Genomic DNA, 24,072 nt, shown 5'->3' with positions numbered 1-24,072 from the left:
GCTCCGGCTGCATGAGAAACATTAAGAGTTCTGCCTCACGCTGTCTGGACTTGCAGAGTTTTTGCACTGATGAACTCACAGCATACACCACAGACTGCAATATACATTAGAACAGGGTATTTCTAGGAAGAAAAAGTTGTACATTTTACTAATACTATACAGCAAATTGGGAATCTTGTGTATTAAAGTGAACTTAACTAAATTTAAGATCATCAACTCACTTTTTTAGATGTGGTTTTATACTTAAAGGCAAGTCATTGTGATGTTTTCATGCTTCTTGGCTATCTCATTTCTCAGCAAGTCAGCAGTAATAGATTTACATCAATTGCAACTGCTCATATTTGACAGCTCAAATGAAATAATGATTTTTAAATTACATGCTGACTGAAACTGAGATAATACTACACTATGTTCTGGATTTCTAGTGAGGCCACATAAGCCACAAGACATTTTTAAGTCTGTCTTCAAAAAATGTCCATATGCATATGCAGGATTTGGTTGCCATTACCATTGTTCCTGTTTGAACTGGTCATGAAAAATAAAATTCTAATGTGATTCCAGCCTAACAAATAGGCTAAATTTAGGCCTTCAGTAGTTTGGAATAGCTTCATAAAGGGGAAAACGTCCAAAATCAGGCTTTGTAGTACAAAAATTCTAGTCTCTTTGCATCTCCACAGACACAGCCTGCTTGCTGAGGCACAGGGGAAGGAAATATCCATTTTACATGAATAGAATTTTACCTTTTGGAAGTTACCAACTTGACATCAAACTGCTGAATCCTTGTATTTTAAACAAAGAGAGATGGTTGATTTTCTACCCATCTCTTTGTGCCAAATATGTAGAGTAAGGCAAAGTAAAGAGAACCGATAATGTTTAAGTGCCTCGTTTCGAAACAGACTTGAAACAGGTGAGTCTAGTCTATAAAGTATGTTTTGCATTGTTGCTTTTACCTCACTGTTGCTCATCTGATAGTAGTCCTTGTAAGCCATGTAGACGTGGAACGAGTTCACACCTAAAGAAAAAAAACATGATGAATTTCAGATAACCCAAATCTAACCTCAAAGATCAAAGATGGTTACACAAATTAAGTAATAAGAACGACATGGTCAGTCAGTGAGAGTGTAATCTTGTAACACTATCTTATCAGAGTTCTTAAAAGGAATGGGGTTTGATTAATTGCTTGCCAAATAAACTAAGTTGGATTTGTCTCTCTCTGCAACATTTAAAGCCGCAGAGCAACCACTATATTCAAATTTGAGGTGTGACTGTATTCTGAGTTTTCTAGCTTCATTCTATTTCAAGTTGCTAGTTGGAAAATCACACATAATCCCTAATATGTTCTGCCATAACAGCCCACCTTTCTCCTTGACGAGATTATCCACCTCCTGCTTTACGCTGTCGTTCCAGTGGGTGATGTCCACGTGGAGAGAGTAGTCGCAGCAGGTTTTCTCATCAGCCCACTGCCTCCACTGGTCATAGGCCTCCATCAGGCTGGTACCAGGTTCTGGGATGACATGGTCCACTGGAGTAGGATGGAAGGTAGAACAGAGAGAAGGTGTTAGGAGGGGAAGATGCAAAGGTTAGAGATAGCAGGTGAAATGAAACAAGCAGACAGACAAAGAAGCGACAAAGTTGAGGAGGATAGTGACACATACGGAGGCGAAGACAGGATAGCGTCAGGATTTGTCTGCTGGTGTTACAACTTTCTCACAGTTTTGTCGATCTTGCATAATCAGCTGTCTGTCTGAGTTTCTGCAGCGCTCAGCCAGATGTCACATTGCATTTTGCACACCCTTCTAGGGGTGGACGAACCCTTGAAAACATTGGGAGCACTTCTACTGTGACTATTTTTGGATTTTTTGTGTTCGGTTCCAGAACTGCAATCAATATTTTCAGTAGGGTGCTTTGGTGATGGCCTTGTAATCTACAGGAGAAAGCACACAACATATATGCAACCTCTGAAAAGTATTTTGCACATTTTATAAGTGTGCCGTGTGCATTAGATTAAGTACAGGTGCATTAATAAGTGTCTGAGCACCAAATGGTACGAAGAAAATGGCTCCACAGCGCCACAGCACCTGGAAAATGTCAAAAATTTACTACAGTCAGTACATGTCATCTACAGCTATAGAATTTGGTGCACGTATACCACGTCAAGACGCACAAAAAAGTCTATTACAACCATGCCCAAAACACAACAGGAAGTCAGCCATTTTGAATTATGTGTCATATTTGGAAGATCTTGGACCAATGTTTTCACATTTTCAAAAGTTGACAACTCAAACGGGGTATCCCCAGAGCTGAAAATTTGGCCAGGATGTACAGCAGGCATTGGTGATCAAAAGTTATCAAAGCGGCCTGCAAAAGTCTGTGGAAATGGCACCCCCCAGAATTCCAATGTTCCGCCATAAGACAGGAAATGCTGTATAACTGGCCTGTACATGCTCCAATCTGTTTTAAACTTTACTTGTGTGATCAGAGTCCAGCCCTGATGGCATTCATATACAGTCAAAGTGATAGCGCCACCTGGTGGATGGACAGAAAGTGTAGTCTAACTAGCCTGTACAGTACACGCTCCAATCTGCCTGAAACTTTACATGTGTGATCAGAGTTTGGGCTTCACTAGACACATAGGTCGAAATACACTCTCAGTCGTAGCGCCACCTGGTGGACATGCTTGGATTCATGGACCAACAAGGATGCGAGGACCCATTCAGTGCTACTTGCAGCTTTAATTACATTATAAAATGTGTACATGTGCAGCATTTTCTTTGTACATTCAAAAACAGAAGTACATGTTTGCTTTGTGCATGCTTGTCAAATAAATATTCACAGTCTTTTGTGTCTGCTTTCACTGAAATTATTCATGGACTCAGTAAATCCTCACCGAACACAACAGCATCACCGTGCGCAAAACATCCCGCTTCATCTTACTCAGCTCTAATAATATAAGGCCTCCTGCTGTCTTGCCACCTGACTAGTGTCTTTATCTCATTAAAGACAACCCAATCTGCTTATGCTAATAGGCTAGAGCTATAGACGGCAGTTACACACAAAAAAACTCAACAAAAACATCAACAACAATGATAAAACATTGTTGTTTCCTCTCAACCATCTGGGACAGTCTTTTTTTTGCTCACCAACACTCAAACGCATCATCATCTGTCGGTAAAGACACAAACATACAGTACACAAACAGACGCACAGTACACAATTCCACTTTCTCACACATCACCCCCCTGGAATATAATCCCTCAATGAATGGAGTCCATGAATAGAGCTTACTACAGTAGCACGCCTGTTAGTGGTTGTATCTGTCTGAGCGCAGAGCCACACTGGTGAACAAGCAGCAAAGCAGCAGCCAGCCCAAAAGAAGTATTAATGAAACTGTGGTATCTACCAGCTGTTGGCCGTGAAAGCGTCTGCAACACAAACACACAAAGCTACACAAACCAGGATGCAGACGCACACTGGTGCCCTATTTCCATGGGAGCAGTGTTTCACTCTTTACCCCCTCCAAGTCCTGCCCCCTTCACTCTATCTTTTGTATGTCCCTCTTTTGGACAGTTGCCCATAACAGACCAAAACTACTTCCCATCCCTCCCTTTCTCTTCCCCTCTGTTTGGGTTTCAGCCCTCCCTTGTCGCAATACACCATCTTCTAATCTTTAGTCTCTTTCTAAAATATATCATTTTTTCCCTGAATTTAATGTCACTGCATGGATGACCTGCAGCTTTTACCGATCATGGTCGTGCCGCCAGCGAGGGCAGCTTTTGATCCCTGATTAAAGTCATCCACAGTTGTGGTTCCACGGTACGGCATCTGGAAGTGGGTGTGGATGTCAATGCCCCCGGGGATCACCATCTTCCCGTTGGCCTCGATGGTCTTCACACCACCGGGAACAATCAGGTTGTCGCCGATCTGCCTGTCGGGGGGAGATGATGTGGTCATAAATGTATCATGATGTGATGTTACATCAACAAAATATGCTGATAGTGTAGTAAATAAGTACTATTTAATGCTTAAAACTGAATAACAATGATCAGAAAGGAGCAGAATGCAGCTTTCACAATTTCATATTTAAAGAATAAAAAAGTATAGAAGCAGATTTGAAAGATACTGTTAGCAGTTCATGTCAGTTATAGTGGTTTTAAGCATTAGTCCAACCTGAAAAAAGGACATCTTTCGACTACAACTGAATCAGAAGTTTTAAAAAAAAAGTCCTTTACTGGCAAAGTCAGCCAAGCTTGAAGCAACACATTGTCACCATCACCATGTCAACACACCAACATTTCAACTCCGTTACAAAAAAAAAGTCCTGTTGTTCAGACTTTATAGAGGAAACAAGCCAGACAGACAGCCAAGCAGAAGCCAGTGTCTCTGTGAGTTTGCCAGAAGCCCCAATGGTTGCTGCAGGCATCTGGGTGTTTATTATGCAACCCCAGGCTTTCTGTGGGCGCCTCTCTCTCTCTCTGAGCCGCCTCACTAAGGGCCGGCGGGGACAAAGAGCCTATAATTGGAAAATCAAGTGGGAACAGGACAGGGGAAAAAGAGGGTGAGATGAAGGACAGACTGATTCGGGGGACTTGTAGGGAGGGGAATTCAGGAATTCACCCAAACTACCCCAAGCTTTGTCTGCTGCCGGAGTAGAGACAGAATCGGGGATGTTGTTCACACTGTGGGGGTGAGCTCAAGGAGTGTTTGTGTCATGTTTGCTCAGATTGTTCCAGAGCATCACTCGAACAGAATCACCCCAAACACAAATGCAAGTCATTTTGAAATAAATGGGTCTGACTGAACTTCATCATCGTAATAGTTGGATTATGTTCATTTTGTCGTTTCTTGCCATAAAATAGCGTTATTTTTACTTTAACGTAATGCTAGTTTGTTGAACCTCATCATCATCAATACTAAAGCTACTCTTAAAGAGAACGTTAGAGATGATGAAGACTTGTCAATTTAGGTGGTGTTCTCACATTTTATTTACATTTCAAATACAGGAAGTCCACAGTTTATGAGGTCCTCGACTTAATTACGTCTGAACTGATTACGGGCTGGTCCTCAGTTTAACGTACGGCATTTCATCATTACCATTACGTCTGAACTGGTTCAGTGGAACCAGTTGGCGAGCGTGTATGAATATTGTATGTACAGCAGTGACGCGGTGCTATAAGACGGCTTTGTTTACATTTGCCGCCACATTGGATTATGCTACATTAGCTAATTTCATTATTGCTCCTAAGCGTAAGTCAGACCTACAGTTTAAATTTTCGCCGGTATTTTCCTCCCACATTGTGTTCCAGTGTGAGCTAATGACTGTTTTCGTTACAGTAGTAGTACAAATATGTAAACTGATCGACATCGTGATGCACGTAACAGTTTTGTTTACATTTTCATCGGCATTCCGAATTACGGGAAAACTCGAATAGTGCCAATCTGTAGGAACGGAACTCTGACGCACATTGAGGAGCCCCTGTACTGCCCATGAGGACATTTTTACTAAAAACCTCTGTATACAGTGGGAATCTGAGAAACATAGTCTCTGTATTTCTGTTAGAGCACTTTGTTTGTTCTGTTTAGATAGTGTAAGATTGGCTTGCATGTCATTCTTCCCAATATTCCCAAATTTCTGAGAGACTGGGATTAAAGTTTGACCAGAAGGAACCAGAATTCCACATAAGACAACTCATTTAATTGGATGATCTTACTGAACTTTACACATACGCCAAGAACAATTCTACATCGAAGCATTTTTTAATTCCCACTGCAGTAATCTGAACCTTTGTAGGGGAGAAGCACTTAAATGTGAAGGAGAAGAAAAAAGAGATTCTAAACAACATGGACAGAAAATGGATGACGAGCCTGAGTTCTAAGTGGAGGGATGAAAGCGAATGGGAAGAGGTGGGACATGAGCACAAATGAGGGCAGTGGAGGACTTACTTAATGAGGCCATCCTCCATGTAGATGTCAGCATGGAAGGACTGGTCATCGTTCACAATCCTCCCACCTTTGATCAGAAGCCTGTCGCTCTGAAGAGAAAAAGAAGGGAGAGGCAAGAAGGGCAGTGTGAGAGAAATATTTTAATTTGATGCAGATTTCTTCCAATACAGGCTCAGTTAAAAGCCAACACTAGTAAGTAAATATCCACCAGAGGAAAATGTACTCTTCTAAGACATTTCTGTCACTATATTTAGAAGTGGACTAAGCTTCTCTATTTCTGTAGTTAGATTATGTCTGTCTGTTTCCACCAAAAGGAGATAAACAATGTTTCATTCATTCATTCATGGCTGGGAAGATACAGGCATGTTTGTCACTCACACAAAGTGTGAAGTATAACCCAGCCTGCATGTGTGAGGATTTTTCAAATAAACATCACATAATATAAATTCTGGCACTCTGAAGCTCAGTCTTTCCTCTGACTGCCTGAAACAGACAACATGAAAACCCACATCTGGACAGAATGAGGTAACACAAAAATACTGCATTGTAAAACAGGCCTTTAGCTCAGAGATGTGTGAGCTTATGTGTGCATTTTATTTATAGATTGCTGTTACATAAAGTCCTGTCCGTACATATGCAGGATATTGAAAACACAGCTTTATCTATGCATTCTGGCTTTCCATCCACACTCAAAGCAGTTTTAGGCCAATGGAAAATTCATTACAGGGTGAACTTAGTTTGCAGTGTTGACATGCAGATAGAGTGTGTCATTATGTCCTTTATTGCATTAATTGATTTTATGCTGATAAAAGTTAATAAAGTGTGGCAGACAAAACCAAATAATACCAGTGCTACTCTTCCTGAGAGAACTTTTTATATGTTTATGTTCAGTTTTTCCACTCTACGGAGGAACAGAGGTGTCAGAATGGGTTCAGGAGTCCCTCTTTCCTCGATACATTGTTGGTAGCCTTATAGGGTATTTTGTTTTTGTTTGTCAGGCATTTGACTGCCCAACATTGCTTTAGGGTTAGAGTTACATTGGCGCCCGTTGATTTGGCATGCTTCTGACAGCCCTTCAGTTGTGTTCTTGAGTTTTCATGTGAACACAGATTTTGTATCCTAGTTTAACCTCCTGGGCCCAAAAATCCACTGACAAGCTGAAAGGCTTGTTATCATTTTTAAAAAATACCAAAATGACATAATGGGTTTAGAGCCAGAGAATCTAAAAACGTAAAATGATCATCAGATTTTCAACTTCCCGTCAATCCATAAACTAATTATGTATGATGCACTGTTTGGTCAGGAAAATGAACCAAATTTAAGCCATATTCTGTAGAAAAACAAAAAGTAATTGAACTCTTTGGTGCAATTAAGAAACAACAAAATTTCAGGAACTTTTCAGCTGAACTGCAGGCCTTGCTTATACATAGCAGCTGGAACTCCAGTATGGAAATGAAACAACAATGCATTTAGTAAAGTATCTACAGTATTTAGACTGCTTGTCCATCTCTAACACCTCTGAAGAAATATTGTACATGTGGAATACCGTTTTTTGAATTTTGCAAAAAAGATTATCAAAGAGATTCAATTCAAACTTTTAACTGTGTCACACTGCACAAAAGATATTATTGAGTTCTTTCTACTTCTAGTCATGGTTGTGTTATTTCTACAGAGGTGCAGGACTTTATTGCAAAAGTGAGTTCACAGTGAGTAAAAATGTGACAGGATCAACAAAATAAAAAAAAAAAACACCCAAACGCTGCTTGGGATTCACAGAGCCCACAGAGCATATTTCCAACAAAACTAATAAAAATAAAACTTCAAGAGCAGCTATTTCTAGAACTTTCACTGGTGTCCTATGAAATGACCCTGTGCAGTGGAGGTGACATCATTTGAAACATTGACAGTTTGCTGTTGGAAGCGGAGTCGAAGCTGCTTTTAAAGGACTGATCGTGGATTAACATCTTAACCACAGTCATCCAGATTTTGTTATGCAACAATGCTAACTGTGGATGCTACTTTCCCGCCATAATCCATTCATCCAGTAGACCAGATGCAATCACTAATACACTGTGGATTACTAATCATTTCATGAAGCGGGTTATTTTTAGTCTGCATAAAAAATAAGAATAATAAATCCTTTTTCACCGAATTTGATGCACACATCCCAACGTGAAACCAGCGAGTAGCGTAGCGTCTGATTGAGCCCTTTAACGGTACAGATTGTGATATGCTCCGATCTGGGCGTTGCCATGACGCCACACAGTCAGACAGGGAAAAAAATCTGCTGTTGCCACTGCAACATGAACCGACTCTAGCAGAAGGTTGTCACGGCAACGGGAGAGTCTACAGAGGAGGGGTGGGGATTACTTGGTTCTGCTGATAGCTGAGTAAGCGTACGGCTGGTTGTTGTACAGCCACAGGGTGGAGCGCTACAGGGATGGATGGAGATGTCAGCTGGCAGAAAGGTGCGGTCGGTTGAATTATGGGCAACAGCTGGTGGTTAATCAATTAGCCGTCATGAAGATGTACTGAAAAATAGGTCAGGGGAGCGCGGAGTGTTTAGAGCTCCTTTAGTCAAACAAATAGTCAGCAGACCGATAATTATTTCACCACTATTTGACTGAAGATGAATTGATCTAAGTGTTTTTAATCCTAACTGCAGTATATGTGTCGTGTAACATTCTTTGAGTATGATGTTCTGAAAGTGAATGATGATGTAATCCTGGCGAATGTGATTTGAATTGACGAGTAATATCTGTGTATGAAGTATTTAATGTTGAATATTCCAGTAACCGCCAATGCTTTGATTGTACTGAACATGTGTGAGGGAAAAGAAGGTCTAGAAACTGTGTAAGATGGCTATAGGGTTGATGAGAGACCACAAGGTAGAATTTGTAGCTTTGACGCTTTTTGGGAGATGAAGTATGGAGTGTTATTATAACCTTTAATATATATTGGACTCATAACAATACACACAAGCATATCATGAATGAAAACTGTCATAAAATAATAAGGGTAAAATGTGAAGTAAAAGTTTGAACATGTCTGGGCATATTCTCTGTGAAACATGACTGAAAGATGTCCACTGTAAAGTGTAACCTCACAATGAAATAAGATATCTTGGTGACAAGATCTGACCAACAGATTTGTAAAGGTATCATGGTGTTAAAACTGCCACTCCTATCATACGCCCTACAGGAAAAATGACCAACGCTCACAGCATAAAAACGGTGTACAGCTCAGTATCTTTAGCGTTTCTGGGGTTGATAATCACTGCTAAGAACTACTCCTTTCAAAAGCCTCCTCCTGACTTTCACCAAAAACTGTGTTCATGTATTACATCATATTTTTAAGGGGAATTTAGTGCCCCAGCAGATCTGCTGATATACTGTGAATTGTCAATTCCTCAAAGTATGTCTAAATCACCCAATCTTATTCAACAATTTTGACATCCAATTAATTCAAGTCATTTATAAAGCAAAACATACTAAACATTTGTTGGTATCAGCTTCAGCAACTGCCTTAGCTTTTGAAGTAGTTATTTTTTATGTGTGGAGCTGTTTGTCTTAGAAAAAATAATCAATCTGAAGATGTTTTGACAACAAGTGATTGATAGTTTTTTTTTGCTTCATATCATAAATGACACATCAGTTATTAAATAACAGAAAAAATGTTTAGCTGCAGGCTCTAGTATTTAACTTCTGCAAGTGGAAAAAGTGACAAATACTGGATCTCTCTAAACTAACTTCATGATTAGTTTTTTTGAAGCACAGTATTAACTTCTGTAACTCACAAGTGAAGCCTCATTTGTACATCTGCGCTCAGTAAAATAGCAGTATTCAGCTCCTCGTCCTGCTAAGAGAGGGACAGGCTTCCACATTTTCCCATCAGCACATGTGTGCAGTGATTTACACCCTTGGCAGTGGACCCAGAGTTTCATCACTATAATAAACTGCAGCCTTTCCTTTGCGCGTACACAAAAAAGGGGAAAAAAGCATAATAAGGTTTTGTATGTGGCTCGGATGATATAAGCATATTATCTCATGTTTGTGTGTACGAGATGGTAATGGTGATGGAGCAGTGTGAAACAGAGCCCAGAGCCTTCCCAAGCAACCACACCCTGAAGCATTACAACACACAGTCAGCTCAGACTGGAACAGAGCACCGGCACAGATCAGACTAGAGAGCGAGCTGCCCTAAAACTGTCGCTCATTAGCTCAGAGACAGTTTTCTTACAAAGCAGGGCACTATTCAAACACTGCAACACTCTGCAATGTGTAACTCCAAAGCAGAATTTTTCCCCTCTCAGAGCGCAAAGGAGAAACAAACAGATGATTACCAATGAATTTACCAACTGCACCAATATTCAGTTTAGTTTTCAGCTTCTCATACTTTGGAAACATAACACATTGTGACAAATAATAAAAAAACAGGGCTGCAATGTTTCATAATTGACCCTGTAAGACCCAAATATATATAGACAAAAATAGCAAAAAATTAAAATAGAATAAAAGAAAACAAAGGAAAAAATCAATAGATAGATAGAGCGAGAGAGAGACAGACAGAGAGAGAGAGAGAGAGAGAGAGAGAGAGAGAGCATAAAATATATATGGAGAGAAAATTTACCAAAAACTAAGAAAATAAAACATAAAAAAATAAATAATAATATATGTAAATTCTGCACTGATGTAGTAATTTTATATATCTAGGTATTAAATAATTATATATATGTGTATATAAATATACATACATATACATATATGTATATGTATGTGTGTGTATACATATAATAATAATTTTATCATCAACTGATTTGTCTTTTTAGATGAAATAGGTTGCTTTATCAGTCCAGTACACCAAAAAGAGCCATAAAGCACAGAATTTAGGATATTTTCGCTTGAAATATCATAAAAATTATAATTTATTAACCAAATAGTTGGAGACTGACTTCCTAGCAATCAGTTAATCGAGTAATTGTTGCATCTTTACAGCAAACAACAGATAAATTACAATCTTCCAGAATTTTGTCAGGTTAAAAGCCGGGTAAACGCTGCCATGAGTCACAGGAAACTACACATCTGTGTCTCAAAATGTGAACCCAATCAAAAACCACATGTGGAGAAAATTAACAATCATGACATTCAATTAATTGTTTCAGTCATTTAATGAGCAGAAAAGCCAAACAAATGTGAGGATTTGTGGCTTTTCTTTGTTTTGTATCTTTGTAAACCAAATACTTTGGGGGTTTTGGAGAAGTTAGTTTGACAAAACAAGGAGATTTTTCTTTTCCTCATATTTAAATGACTCAGAGATTAAAGAAAAGCAGAATCAATAGTACAAATAAACCCTGCAGCTCTAATGCAGCCTTAATGGAGTCCAACTCAGCAATACAGAGCTGCTCTCATCAACTGCATGAGAAGAGTAAAGGCTTTTTATCTGATTTATGATACTGCAGTGAGGGGTGTGTCCTCATGCATGGCAGCCTTACTGAAGCGCTTTACCAGCTTCTCTCAATCTCTCTTTCTCAGACACACAAATTCCTCTTTTCTTCTGACCACTCTTCCCACCAGCTGATAGAAACATGCAAGAGACCACAATCACTAAGAATCGACAGCTCTATGTTTCCATTAGAACCCAGTAACTGTCCGTTTTTGGGTTTCTCAGGGCTGCATTTGAGACTGATACTACACAAGATGTTAAAACGCTTAATGTCAACAAGTCGAATCATTAATCAAAGACTATGATGGCGCACATCTTCTTAAATAGCAACAAGACACAAAAACGTAGCATCAATCCAAGAGGTAGCGGTGCAGACTCTGGCCCAACTGTCGAGCTTTTAAAAGACACATAATCTGAGAGGTTTTTTTCTCCACATTTCTTAAACGCACTTCATAAATCTAAACACGGGTTCAACATTTATTGCTGATTTTTCAATCTATGACTAACACACTCAATTTGTTACACCCACCAGGAATCATGTCATTCCACCACAGCTATGTGGTATACACAAATTATTTTTACACATACATGGTGCATTTATCATCATGCTGCTCAAAAACTGTTGCCACAGTTATGACGCTAATGTGTGCCAGAAGACTGTTTATTGTGTCGGAATTTATCCACGATTCAGTACATTTTTCCAAATATGGCTAAGAATGGTGGAACACAAAGTTAGTTTTTCCTGTAAGCTGGTAATTACAGATACGCATCACAACAAACTGTCCATCCAGGGAGTTTCTCATCGGGTTAGTTCATAAAGTTTTTGCAGATGTCACTATAACATTGTTCCTCTGAATGTAGCACGAGTCTTGCGGCTTTGTAAGAGTCTCATTGCCGCAGTTAAACCATCTGTGCTATTCTGTGGTCACAAGACTAAAGCTAACCATTTGTTCACGAGACAGTACCGTCCACATAACGAACACACAATGCTGCTTGAGCTTTCGCTGCAGTCGTGGCTTTAACAAGGACAATTTAATGGCTTTCAGTGGCTGAAGTGGGAGCTGTATGAGTCCTGAGTTTAGGATTGGACCGCATGACCACAGCTACTTTAGGATGGTGCATTCATCATTAAATATGACATCAGAACTAACAACAGACTTGTGACTGTGAAAAATTCTTATGGCACAGTTAGCACAACGCATGGCCACCTTATAATTTTACTGACATCGACTCTGTGTTGGTCTGTTTTCACCTTTATGACAACAGATATTTCAGAATGGCGATTGATTTCAACAGATTTTTCCATTACATTCATTTCATTACCTAAAAAGCTTGTTGGGCAATGATTTTAAATGTTTATTATCCCCATATTTCAAATCGTACACATTTTCTTTTTATTTTCAGTATATACATCTACCCTTATAAAGTACATATTCATGCATGAAGTATGCATAAAATTCAAACACAATATTTTGTCATTATATGGCACCTGAGACATTGCGCAGCTTGCTCATATATCCATCACATTCTGTACAAAACAGGTTGTCATTTGTCTCTACACTCACTGGCTAGAGTTTGTTTATGCTCGTGGGAGATTCCATGATTTATGTAATGCATCTTCAGCTGCACAGAGGATTGTGGGTCAGAATGGTCAAAAAAAAAGCATGATGGTTTGTATTCAATCATTTGGGAGAATTTGGAGAGTTGTGGAGATTGTGAAGGACTATGGGAATGGAAAGCCAGTCAGAAAAGACATTTTTGTCTCTTTTTTAATATATATTCTTACATTACACAAATTTCATGTCAAAAAGGCTGTAATTAAAAACTAAAACACCATATAATTCAAATTGTCGCACAGTAACAAGAATCTGATCAAATAGGAGTACAAAGATGCGTTATTAGCATAAAACAGGCAGAAGAAAACACATGATATGCTGGTTTTATTACAGGATTTGATCTTGGGTTAGAATATTTACACTGGGACATCAATGATGATGTTGATCCTGATTTGCTCTGACCTTCCAGGGTCACTGACCATGTCCTCATTTGTCAATCATGCTACTGCTGCTATGGCACCCACTTTCTGGAAGTGAAAAATATCAACCTACAGATATTAGCTACTGGTACCAATGTACAGCAACTATGCAGCAGAATTTGTTCTTCTTGTTTTATCTTTTTTTTTCTATTAATCACTGTATATTTATGAAATAGATCAACAAAACACTGGAAAATGCACCGTGTTTGGATGGATGTGAAAGATCATCATTTGCAGCAGCCAGGAAAAAAAAGATGTCTAATTGTGCTCACTTGTGTCTTTCCACTGACCTTTGTGACACATTTAAAATCCTCCTGATTTCCATAAGGCCTTATCAGTCTCATAGTCAGTTAATGGAACATGTTACTGCTCTGTTAAACTTTCAAACAAAATGTCAAATATGAGTTTGTCAAGATGGTTTAGCTATCACTGGCCTGCAAACACAAAATTAAATGTGCTTTTGAAGTGCCAGTACAACCAGATCTATACAGCTGCACAGTCAAATAAATCTAAATAAAGTTTCAAATTTAAAAATGACTAAATTACAATTCACTGAAGAGCCAATGATGCAAGTTACAAAACCCAGAATGATGGGAAAATGCAGCAGTGAGGCAACTTGCAAGGTCAGAGAGCATGTTTTTGTAACTCTTTTTTGTGTGGAAGGGTTTAATGGGTTGTAAACACAAATTTATATTCCAACAAACTACTTGTGTGTAACTTTTGCCAGAGACTTATTTGCACTTTTGAATGTGTGTGTGTGTGCGACTGTGACCTCTTCTCAATGCTTTGGCACCGGCTAAACATGGAGGATTTAGCTGTCTTAGGACATTTGGAGGAGGATTAACTTCAAAACAAACAACAAACATCAAAACTGTCTTAAGTCGTCTATCTAGGCATAAAAATTACCCCATCAATTTATGGCCTTTACAAAGCAAATTTTGTACCCCTGATTCGCAAGATTAAAGAAGACCTTGCTCGATGGACAGCCCTGCCTCTCTCCCTTCTGGGTAGAGTAAATCTGTTTAAGATGACTATACTTCCACGTTTGCTGTACCCGTTCCAAATGATCCCTGCTCTCTTAACACGCAAATCACTCTCTGTTCTTAACAGTTCTCTTTCATCTTTTCTTTGGAAAAATAAGCGGGCCAGATTAAAACTTGCAGTTTTGCAACGACCTCTGGAGGAGGGGGGTCTTGGGGTTCCAGACATTAAACGCTACCAAGTTGCATGTTTGTGCATTTATCTTTGGCATTGGTTCAAAGAGGACCCAGACTCAACCTGGCTATTATTGGAGGCTCACCCAGTGACCCCTGTTCCTCTCTGTAATCTCTTACATATTTCTAAGAAATGGGTTAGCCTTAATGTTAAAAAAAACTTAATTCTACAAAACACCCTTAAAATCTGGAGACTGGCAAGGAAATTTGAAAATCAAGAGGGTTTCCTCTCTCTCCTTACTCCTATTCACTCAAACCCTGATTTCCCTCCTGGTTTAGAGGATCACTCTTTCTCCCTCTGGGCCACTAGGGGTATTAAGACTGTAGGTGATCTTGTGGTGAATGGCTTCATGATGTCATTTGATCAGCTTAAGGAGAAATATAATCTTCAGCAGAATCAATTTTTTAGATATTTGCAAGTGCGCAGCTTTGTCACCTCTGTCATTAAATTATACCCTAATGGTTTCTCCCTCTCAACAATTGAGGATATATTGAAAAATTCCGACTCTGAGAAACTCATTACTAAGTTCTATAGGGCCCTGTTAATCCCGAGCACTATCTACACTGCTCGTGCGAAAGCCCTCTGGGAGGCTGATTTTGGGGCTACTATTTCTGATGACGAGTGGAGTGGGGTTTGGCAGAGCTCCTCAGGTTGCCTATCGACAAATAAAGCCAGGGAATTACAATTCAGAATCATACATCGGCTTCAAATTACCCCAGTGAGACGTAACAAGTTTAATCATTTGCTTTCAAAATACTGTAACAAATGTCAAATTAATGAAGGCTCATATTTTCATTGTATTTTCGACTGTCACCTTGTAACTGACTTCTGGTGTCGTGTCTGTAAAGAAATTGACATTATTTTCAAGAAGAAACTATCCCTAAAACCTATCTCCTGTATTTTGGGTGTTCAGCTTACTGCAGTGAATCTAACCCCTCCCTCATTGAAGCTGCTTCAGGTGTTGTTGTTTGGTGCCAGGAGATGTATTCTTCTCCACTGGATATTGGACACTGTCCCATCTACCTCACTTTGGATCAGGAACATTATAGAACTTGTCCCTCTTGAAGCAATAAGCTTCTGGCTGAAAGACAATCCATTTAAGTTCTTCAATATGTGGAAGCCTTTTCTGGACTATATTGGCGAGGATGGGGCCCAGGTTCTGCGGAGGGGTCTATATGGACTAGCATGGACTGAAATATCTGAGCACATCCACCTTTAGCTCGCCACTACCTGATCAATGTATGTGATGCCCCTTGAGTTACTATTCTGCACAATGCCTTCTGCGCCTATGTTGTATGCTATCTGCATGTTTGTACATGTCTATATTTCATCCTAGTACCTTGATGTTTGTGAGGGAAATGTTCTTTATGTTCTTATGTTTGTACGTGTGTTTCTAAAATTAAATAAAAAATATATATTAAAAAAAAAAAAAACTGTCTTAAGTCAACCCCACAAGCTTAGAAAATATCAGTCCCAATAGTGTGATATCAAATAAAAGTAAAAGCTGCTAATGTCTTTCCTTAAAACTAAGCAGACTGAATGGATCTGCGTTATCTAGGAAATGTGAGCTTCCTCCGTTTGCTTTTTAAGGTTTGTACCTGCCTCTACTGCAGCTCCTTACCAGTGCCGACAAGCTCATCTATTAAATTTTTGGCATCAAAGCGCAGTAAAGTTCAGGTGGAAAAAATATCTTGCCACGGGACTCTTAACAAAAACAAATCGCCAAAAATAACGCGCCTCTCGCAGCGCAGGAAACTGTCATTTTCTGTTACACAAGCCAGCGGTAATCAAAAATAGACGGCAGGATGTTGTTCTTGTACTACTACGCTGATATCCAGTGACAGCTTTTTTCCACTTTCACCAGACTGGAGGAAGAGGGGCTTGTAAACTGGGATGCAAATTACTAATAGCCACTCTGCGGTGCTTAATAAGGCTCCTGGAAAACTCCACGGCTACAAAACAGGTCAAAGGGGGCTGAGAAGGATATTAGAGGAGACCTCCATTAGCCATGACGGAGACCCTTGTGTGGGTGGGGGGAGCCGTGGGGAGGCCAGGCAGGGACCAGTGGAAGAGGGAAGTCATCTTGAATGTGCACCAGTGCCTCCGCTGCAGCCCTGTTGCCTAGCAATCAAAAATATTTACTCTTTACCCAAAACTGCAACAGGATTTTTTTCTTTTTTTTTCACATTCTGGAAAAGTGAAAACAATGAGACTTATCCATCTGCATTAATTGTGAAGGCTCCTGCCAGCCACGGTCATAGAGAAACCCTGCTTGTCTGGAATGTTGATCTTGTGATAGGCTGGAGTAATGTAACAGTGTAACCATGGCGATGAAAGAAAGAAAGAAAGAAAGAAAGAAAGAAAGAAAGAAAGAAAGAAAGAAAGAAAGAAAGCAGAAAAAACCCAATCTGGCTTTGATTGAGCCAAACAGGTTGAATTATAAACTCTCTCAGTCAAGAAGTCTGAGAAACGTCTGTTTGTGTGCGTAACTCAATCTAAGTGTGTGTCAAATCACAATCCCACATGACAGACCGAGCAGGGACTGTATTTTCCTGCCGTCACAACTGTATGTCCGTTGCCATGGTGAGTCGCGCTGCAACATCTGGGTGGCCACGGGGTATTTTGTTTGCACTTGAGCCCACTCGGCTGCAGCCAGCGTGGTGATGGTCTGGAGTGGCGGAGGACTGTTTTGTGGCGCGTCAAACGGGGGTTTCAGTTCCCGGGCAGAGCCACCGTCTGCCGGGCCCCTTTTAATGCCCACAGATGCTCGTTTCCAGCTGGAGGGGATTAGCGAAGACATGTACCAGCCTGGAACAACACTGAGGCTGCTGTGAGTGGGTATGAGGGAAGGGAAGGACCACACCTAGAAATCTGACAGCGCCACTCTGGCAAGGAGCAGAGAAGCGAAAACAGCTGGAATAGAAGAGACTGGTGGGGAAATGAAGAGGGAAAGCCTGGGAGGTTAGAAACAGGTATAGGGTTTAAGTGTATAGTATTTAAGGATAGTATTAAAACTCCATGAAGAGCTGTTTGTCCAGTACTGATGGATACACAGAGAATTTTACTTTTAGTAAATAAGTAAGAGCTGTTCTTTGTGATGTAGCAGCTGCAGTCTTTCAGAATCACGTGAGCATTTTCAGCAGACAAGACTGATTTTTAGGGATGTCCGATATTGGCTATTTTGCCAATAACCGATATGCCGATATTGTCCAATTCTCAATTTCCAATTTCAATATCAACCAATACCAATACCGATATATGTGGGCTATTAAACTAATTTTAGGGAACATCACATATCTCCTGTAGTGGAATTAACACATCATTCCTAATTTTATTGTGATGCCCCATTGGATGCATTCTCAAATGCAACAAGACTTTCTAAATGTAAACATTGTCTGTGTAAAATAAGAAAATGATTTCAACTTAAGCTACAGAAAAATGCCGTATTTATGTCATTTTTTAAAGTGATCTCAAACAGCAGTTCACATTCTCCCTCCCTCGATGAGTCCGGTAAATGCCGGCAAAATCCAGACATTATTTTGTTGGTTTTCGTGATAGAGGGAAAAAAACGATAACAATATTGACCGATATCACATTTTTATGCCAATATCAGGCCAATAATATCACTGTTTTGATATTATCGGACATCCCTACTAATTTTGGTTGACCTTTTCCAACTTTAGCTGATGGTAATTTGTCTCAGGCCAGTTTATCCAACATACTACTTTGGGGGTTACAGTATTTTTTCTCCAGGAGTACGGAATCACCCTAATTCTTCTTAGCTGTTATAACATTTAAAATACGAATTATATCAAACCTTGTTTTAATACTATTATAGTCAGCCTTTTTGATATCGATATATCTGCATTCTGTTATTAGCTCCCTGTGTTTTGAGTCCTTTGTTTAAAAAGTGATGTTGGGTTGGGAGGTTGTTTGTATTGTTCTACTGTATTTTTAATCCTTTTGTATGAAAGTGCTATATAAATAAAGCGGTCCTCACTAACTGTTCATGCCTCCCATTCAGGGTTAAACTTGGATTTTGACACATTAGCGCTTCTCAGATAACAGCCTGTGCTCATGTTACTATTACTTATGACAATAACTGTTTTTATTAATCTGCTTTTACTGCAAAAATGTCAGAAAATGAACCCTCTCAGCTTAAGTGTTCTGTAGCCACATACGCAAGTTTTTTTTATTGCATTTCTAAGAAGCCACTGACTATGTGTTTGCTGCCCTCAGTGATCTACATTCTGATCTATATTTCTCTCAGCACGGGGACATGATTTGTGTGCAACAGCCAGAACTGCAACTAAACATGGGTGTAAAAAGGATGTCTGTTTTATGATGCCATGATTAAAGTTTGGTTAGGCACAAAAACAACTTGGGAAAGATCATGGTTTCTTGTCAAAATTACGCTGAGGTTAGGGGGATCTTCATCACTATGGTTACAGCAATATGTGACCACATGGCTACGGTTAGGGAATGATTGTGGTCATGCTTTTAAGACAGAATAACACCGACTGCTGACTGAAAAGAAACACTGCACCCTGATGTTTAAATCTGACTTTTTGTTGACACATCCATCCGCCCTGACCACCTCCCTTCATGGATTTTTGTGTTTCCAACAGAACATCACCCCATTTCTTCCTTTGTAGCCGCTAGAAGGCTTTGGGACTTTAATGCAAACAGATATTTGGGCACCTGCAGGAAAGACTGATGTTTGGAGGACAGTGTAGACAAATAAGTATGCTTGTGCTCTGCTCAGGAGTATCTTTTGAGAGGAAATTCTATAACATTCATGACAAAAGTGCCATTACAGCTAATAAAACCACCAAATTGACCAGGAATGAAACCTTACAGATTACATCTATTGGACTGTTCTATTTCTTGGTGACACTGTATATTGATTAAACTGGTAAAGCTGAGTGAAAACTGGGCTTCATTACATCATTAATTAATCCCTTGTGAACTGACAGCCACCTTACATCCGCTCTTGGTCGGGGACATCAATGAGCTACTGTGGTAGCAGTTGTCAATCTGTCAACATGCTGGTTACAAGTGTCTCAGTCTCCAGTTGAAACATTTATGTTCAGGACTAAGACATCCACCTGCACGCAGCTCACTCATGTTACACATCCCGCTAGTCTGTGATTTCTTCTAACAAGAGAGGAGATGGATATTAACTTCCTTCCATCCATCATCTATACACCGCTCAGTCCCCATTAGTGTTGCGGGGGGGGGGGGGGGGGCTGGAGTCTATCTCAGCTGACTTGGGGCGATGGCAAGGGACATCCTGGACAGATACATATACAGACAAACAATCACATTCGGGCAATTTAGAACAATCAATTAACATCAGCATATTTTTGGACTGCTGGAGGAAGCCGGAGTACCTGAAGAAAACCCACGCATGCACAGGGAGAACATGCAAACTCCATGCAGAAAGACCCCAGGAAGGCCGGGACATGAACCAAGGATCTTCCAGCTCCAAGGTGAAAGTGCTAACCACCACAGCACTGTGCAGCCCAGATATTAACTTGAAAAGTCCAATTATCTTCTCAGTGCTCTCTCTTGAATCACTGTTTCCTGACTTTATAAGTGAATATGTGTATTCTAACATAATCAGCACATGTATATGTAGGTCTGAAACCTCAAAACTCTAAATAAAAGCCATCGAGTCTTTAGGGGGATGGTGAAATTAAAACCTCTATAATGACTATGTAAACCATGCTTTGGCCCATATTACAGACACATGCCCTACTTAAGACTGACGGCATCAAGAAACTAAGCTCAAACCTCCACAGGCCACAGCGCCCAAGTCTTCCCCAAATCACCCCCTAATCACCCCCGTGGTGTAGAATCAGCTGAGGAGCCGAGACAAAGGCTGAGGCTCCCACAGCCGAGCAACACACCCCTGACTGCAGCCTGAGCCGCAACAATGAGACCAGGAAGGCATTTCAGACCCTCACACAGAGAGAGAGAGAGAGAGACAGAGTGAGAAGGACGGAGAGAGGGAGTGGGAGAGGTTTTTCTCTGCAGTTGTAAGGCACACCAGCACCCAGCTGGCTGCCTGTGTGACACCAGTCTGCCCCCGAATTCAACCCCCACACCCTCAGAGCTCTGACAGCAGCCTGAGTCTTCCTCCCTCTCGCGATGCAGAAATGCAAGCGGCTTATCACAGCTCATCACAAATGGGCGTGTGTTTTCCCCCCTTCCCCTCTTTTCCTCCTCTCACTCTCTGCTGCACCAGCCCGCAACACGAGCCCGACTGTAGCCTGCAGGAAGATTTCAACCTGACCGTTACAGCAAATAAATCCATTTGTAGGAAATACGACCTTACAATCAAATAATTTTTTTCACCCTATTCACTTAGGTTCACTCATTTGCTAATAGCCACTGGAAAGTATAATTAGAATTCAGTAGCACATGATAAGGATACTTTGAAGTACATCAGTGTGCATCAAAAGGGCAGGGAAGAGTGATGGAAAATGAGGCCAACATCCCTGTTCAATATCCTCCCATTAGGCCAAAATAATCACCACAAGGGATCACATTCTTGCCCAAATGGCTAGAATGTGATTCCAATTACTTCACAAACACTTCTTTTTATTCTTGCTCTCATATTTTTTTTGCAATTTATCCCTCAGTTTTTTGCAACCTGGATGGAGAATCTAGGGGAAATTGGTAGAATTAAGCTATATTAATGCATTATTATAAGCATGTGCTACCAAATTATAATTTACTGCAATCCATAAACTCACAGCTATGCCTTGCAGATAGTAGAAGTCCCTTCAGAAGCATTACAATCTCTTTTTTTTTTCCTCATATGGGCGAGCCGGCTCAGCTCACGGCATGGATCCCTTCAACAAAGAAGATGCAGGACACCTTTAAGAAAACGCCTTATCTCCCTGCCTGGCTGTCACTATGGTACCCAGTCATGCCATTTCATTGTTCGCATTTCTCCGGCGTCTCCCTGCAGTCAAAGTCGAACCAAGAAAGCACATTTGCAGCCCGTCCTTGGGGACTGTAAATGGATAAATCGTTCCGACCGCGAAAGCTTTACGCAGTGATTTGCAACAGCGCGCATCAAAGTTCCTGCAGCCAGTCAAGCATAAATAACTCTCTTCTTTTACTCACAGTGATCTTTGGGATGTTCTTTTTTCCTTGATAAGACATTTTTTCTTGTCCGATTCCACCTTTTTAAAACCAAGCCGTAAAAAAATAACCCGGTAGTCCCTCTTTTGCGGATGCTGCAGCGGCCCTCGCCTGGATGGGAGCTTCAAGGAATGGTCGCCCCTCTGTCAGTGCGATGTACAGTGCCTCTGTGAGTGCTATAGGAGCGTCTATGGTCCAGTCACCCGGCCCCTCCCTCAGTACGCACAAGTGGAAAAAGGCGCGATGGCACAGTTCTGCCACCCGAGGGCGCAGTGGAGCAGCTGGAGATGCAGCCAGTTGTCTGCATTACAGAGCTGTCACACATTGCTTGTTGCACATAAAAGTACATTTTAATATCAGTGACAGATTCATATTTCCTTTAAAAAAGAAAATAAAATAGAAGTAAGCGGTTTAAAATCCACCATTTCATTGATTTCTAAAGCCACTGAGGGGATGAATTGATCAGAGGAAGGTGGGCAGCCACGACTGATGGATTAGAAGAGAATTGGTGATAATAATAGGAAGAAGCAAAACAATGCAAGGTAGAAATCAGCATCCATCATCTATAGCGTTGGAGGCTGGCATTATTCACCTATTTTGAAATCTTATTGCACAATTACAATTCCGGAGGATGATACAGTGAGCCGTGGTTTAAGGATAATTTGAGGTTTAAGCGCATATTCATTAGTAAACACGAGCAAAAATGTTTTGAAATCAAATCCACATAAACGTGATCCTGGATCCATTCATGTTTCTTATTTATGTGCCTTCATCTTCACCAGTTCTAACCTACAGATTTTGTTTTGGTGAACAGAGAGGAGCAAAAAATGGTGCAGCAGCTGTCACAGAGCCTGTCCACCACATTACACACCCCACATGTCTGCTGCACACACACACACACACACACCCTCTCTCTGCATGTCCCCACCCGGCCATGTGTCTCCATTGTTTGAACCTAAAGTGGATGCCCCTCCCCTTTCACTTCACCAGTCCTATCCTCCACCGCTCCCCCTCCTCAGCACTAATGCAGCCATAATGATGTTCTGAAAAGGACGTGCTCTCGGATACAGAGGGTGTGCCTACGTGCGTGCATGTGTGCGTGTGCATGTAAAGTATAGAAATGACTGGGATTTACACTAAAAGGAACAATCATCAACCATACAATGTCTTTTAAGCCTCAAATGAACACCTTCAACATTAGTCTACAACCAAAAATTCCATATAGTCAAAGAAGATATGCTTATATGCTTTAATAATGTATATATTTTCAATATAAATGAGCAGACAGTTATCATTTTCTTTCTGCTTTGGCTACCAGAAGACACAGCGGCAGCATGCTGACATGTCCTTTCATGGCAGTGAGGCAGTGCGAGGCATTACCTCAGCATTCCCAGGCCAGAGAGAATGCATCAACAACACACTGTTAAGTTTGCAGGCCTGCTACCTCTGCAGGCCACATTAACCAGCTGACACTGACAGACAGGCAGAGGGCAGACAGATCAAGGATGCAGAAAAGACTGTGTCAGGCCATCAGAAAACAGCATCAGCACTTTTCACACCTTAGTGGCTGCTTTCACATTACTTTGATTGTGTTTAGCATCCTGGCTAGGTTTTGATGTCTTTATATAGAAGAGGGGTGGTGGGTGGCTGTGGGTCAGGTGGTAGAGCAGGTGGTCCAATGATCAAAGGGTTGGCAGTTTGATTCCTGCTCTCGCCTAGTCATGTGCTGTTGTGTCCTTGGGCAAGACACTTTACCCGCCTTTCCTCCAGTGCTGCTCTCACACTGGTGTATGAATGCGTGTGAATGTTGGTGGTGGTCGGAGGAGCCATAGGCGCGGATTAGCAGCCACGCTTCTGTCAATCTGCCCCAATCTGCCATGGCTACATATGTAACTTACCACCACCAGAGTGAGAATGTGTGAGTGAATGAATAACGGATCCATTGTGAAACGCTTTGAGTGCCCAAAAAGTGCCCTATAAATCTAATCCATTCTTATTATTATTAAGATAACAGCAAATTAATGAGAGCAAAATTATCTGCTGTGACACTGCTGCACAAGCATTGCATTTGGGGAACTCAGCAGTTCAGTTCTGCATTTTGTAGAAGTAAATTTCCATAAAGTTGGAAGACTAACAAGACAAATTAGAAAGCTGAGACTGCAATAATCTCATTCCCTCCACAGTGAGGCTCCAAAAAACACTTGAGCTTACAATTCCCATAATGCAATGAGAGCTCTTCACTGTACCAACTTCCTCAGGCTTATATGCAACTCCACCTTAGCATT

General features: G+C 40.7%; 1 protein-coding gene across 3 annotated transcripts in view; it reads right to left on the bottom strand.

Annotated features, from left to right (window-relative positions):
* Positions 1-24,072, bottom strand: part of dpysl3 (dihydropyrimidinase like 3) — a 51,521-nt gene that overhangs the window by 20,872 nt on the left and 6,577 nt on the right. For 2 of the 3 annotated variants that reach the window (XM_022205078.2, XM_051937489.1), the window contains exons 2-5: positions 5,941-6,029; positions 3,741-3,925; positions 1,358-1,522; positions 951-1,012 (exon numbers count right to left, since the gene is read on the bottom strand). In XM_022205078.2, the coding sequence (XP_022060770.2) occupies positions 951-1,012; positions 1,358-1,522; positions 3,741-3,925; positions 5,941-6,029 (501 nt within the window). Of the gene's footprint in view, positions 1-950; positions 1,013-1,357; positions 1,523-3,740; positions 3,926-5,940; positions 6,030-21,769; positions 21,995-24,072 lie in introns of those variants that run through there. The other variant, XM_022205076.2, reaches the window with a different exon arrangement.

The sequence above is a fragment of the Acanthochromis polyacanthus genome, chromosome 17 (genome assembly GCF_021347895.1).
Source record: "Acanthochromis polyacanthus isolate Apoly-LR-REF ecotype Palm Island chromosome 17, KAUST_Apoly_ChrSc, whole genome shotgun sequence".
NCBI lineage: Eukaryota > Metazoa > Chordata > Actinopteri > Pomacentridae > Acanthochromis > Acanthochromis polyacanthus.
This window is presented reverse-complemented; position numbering and strand designations above follow the sequence as displayed.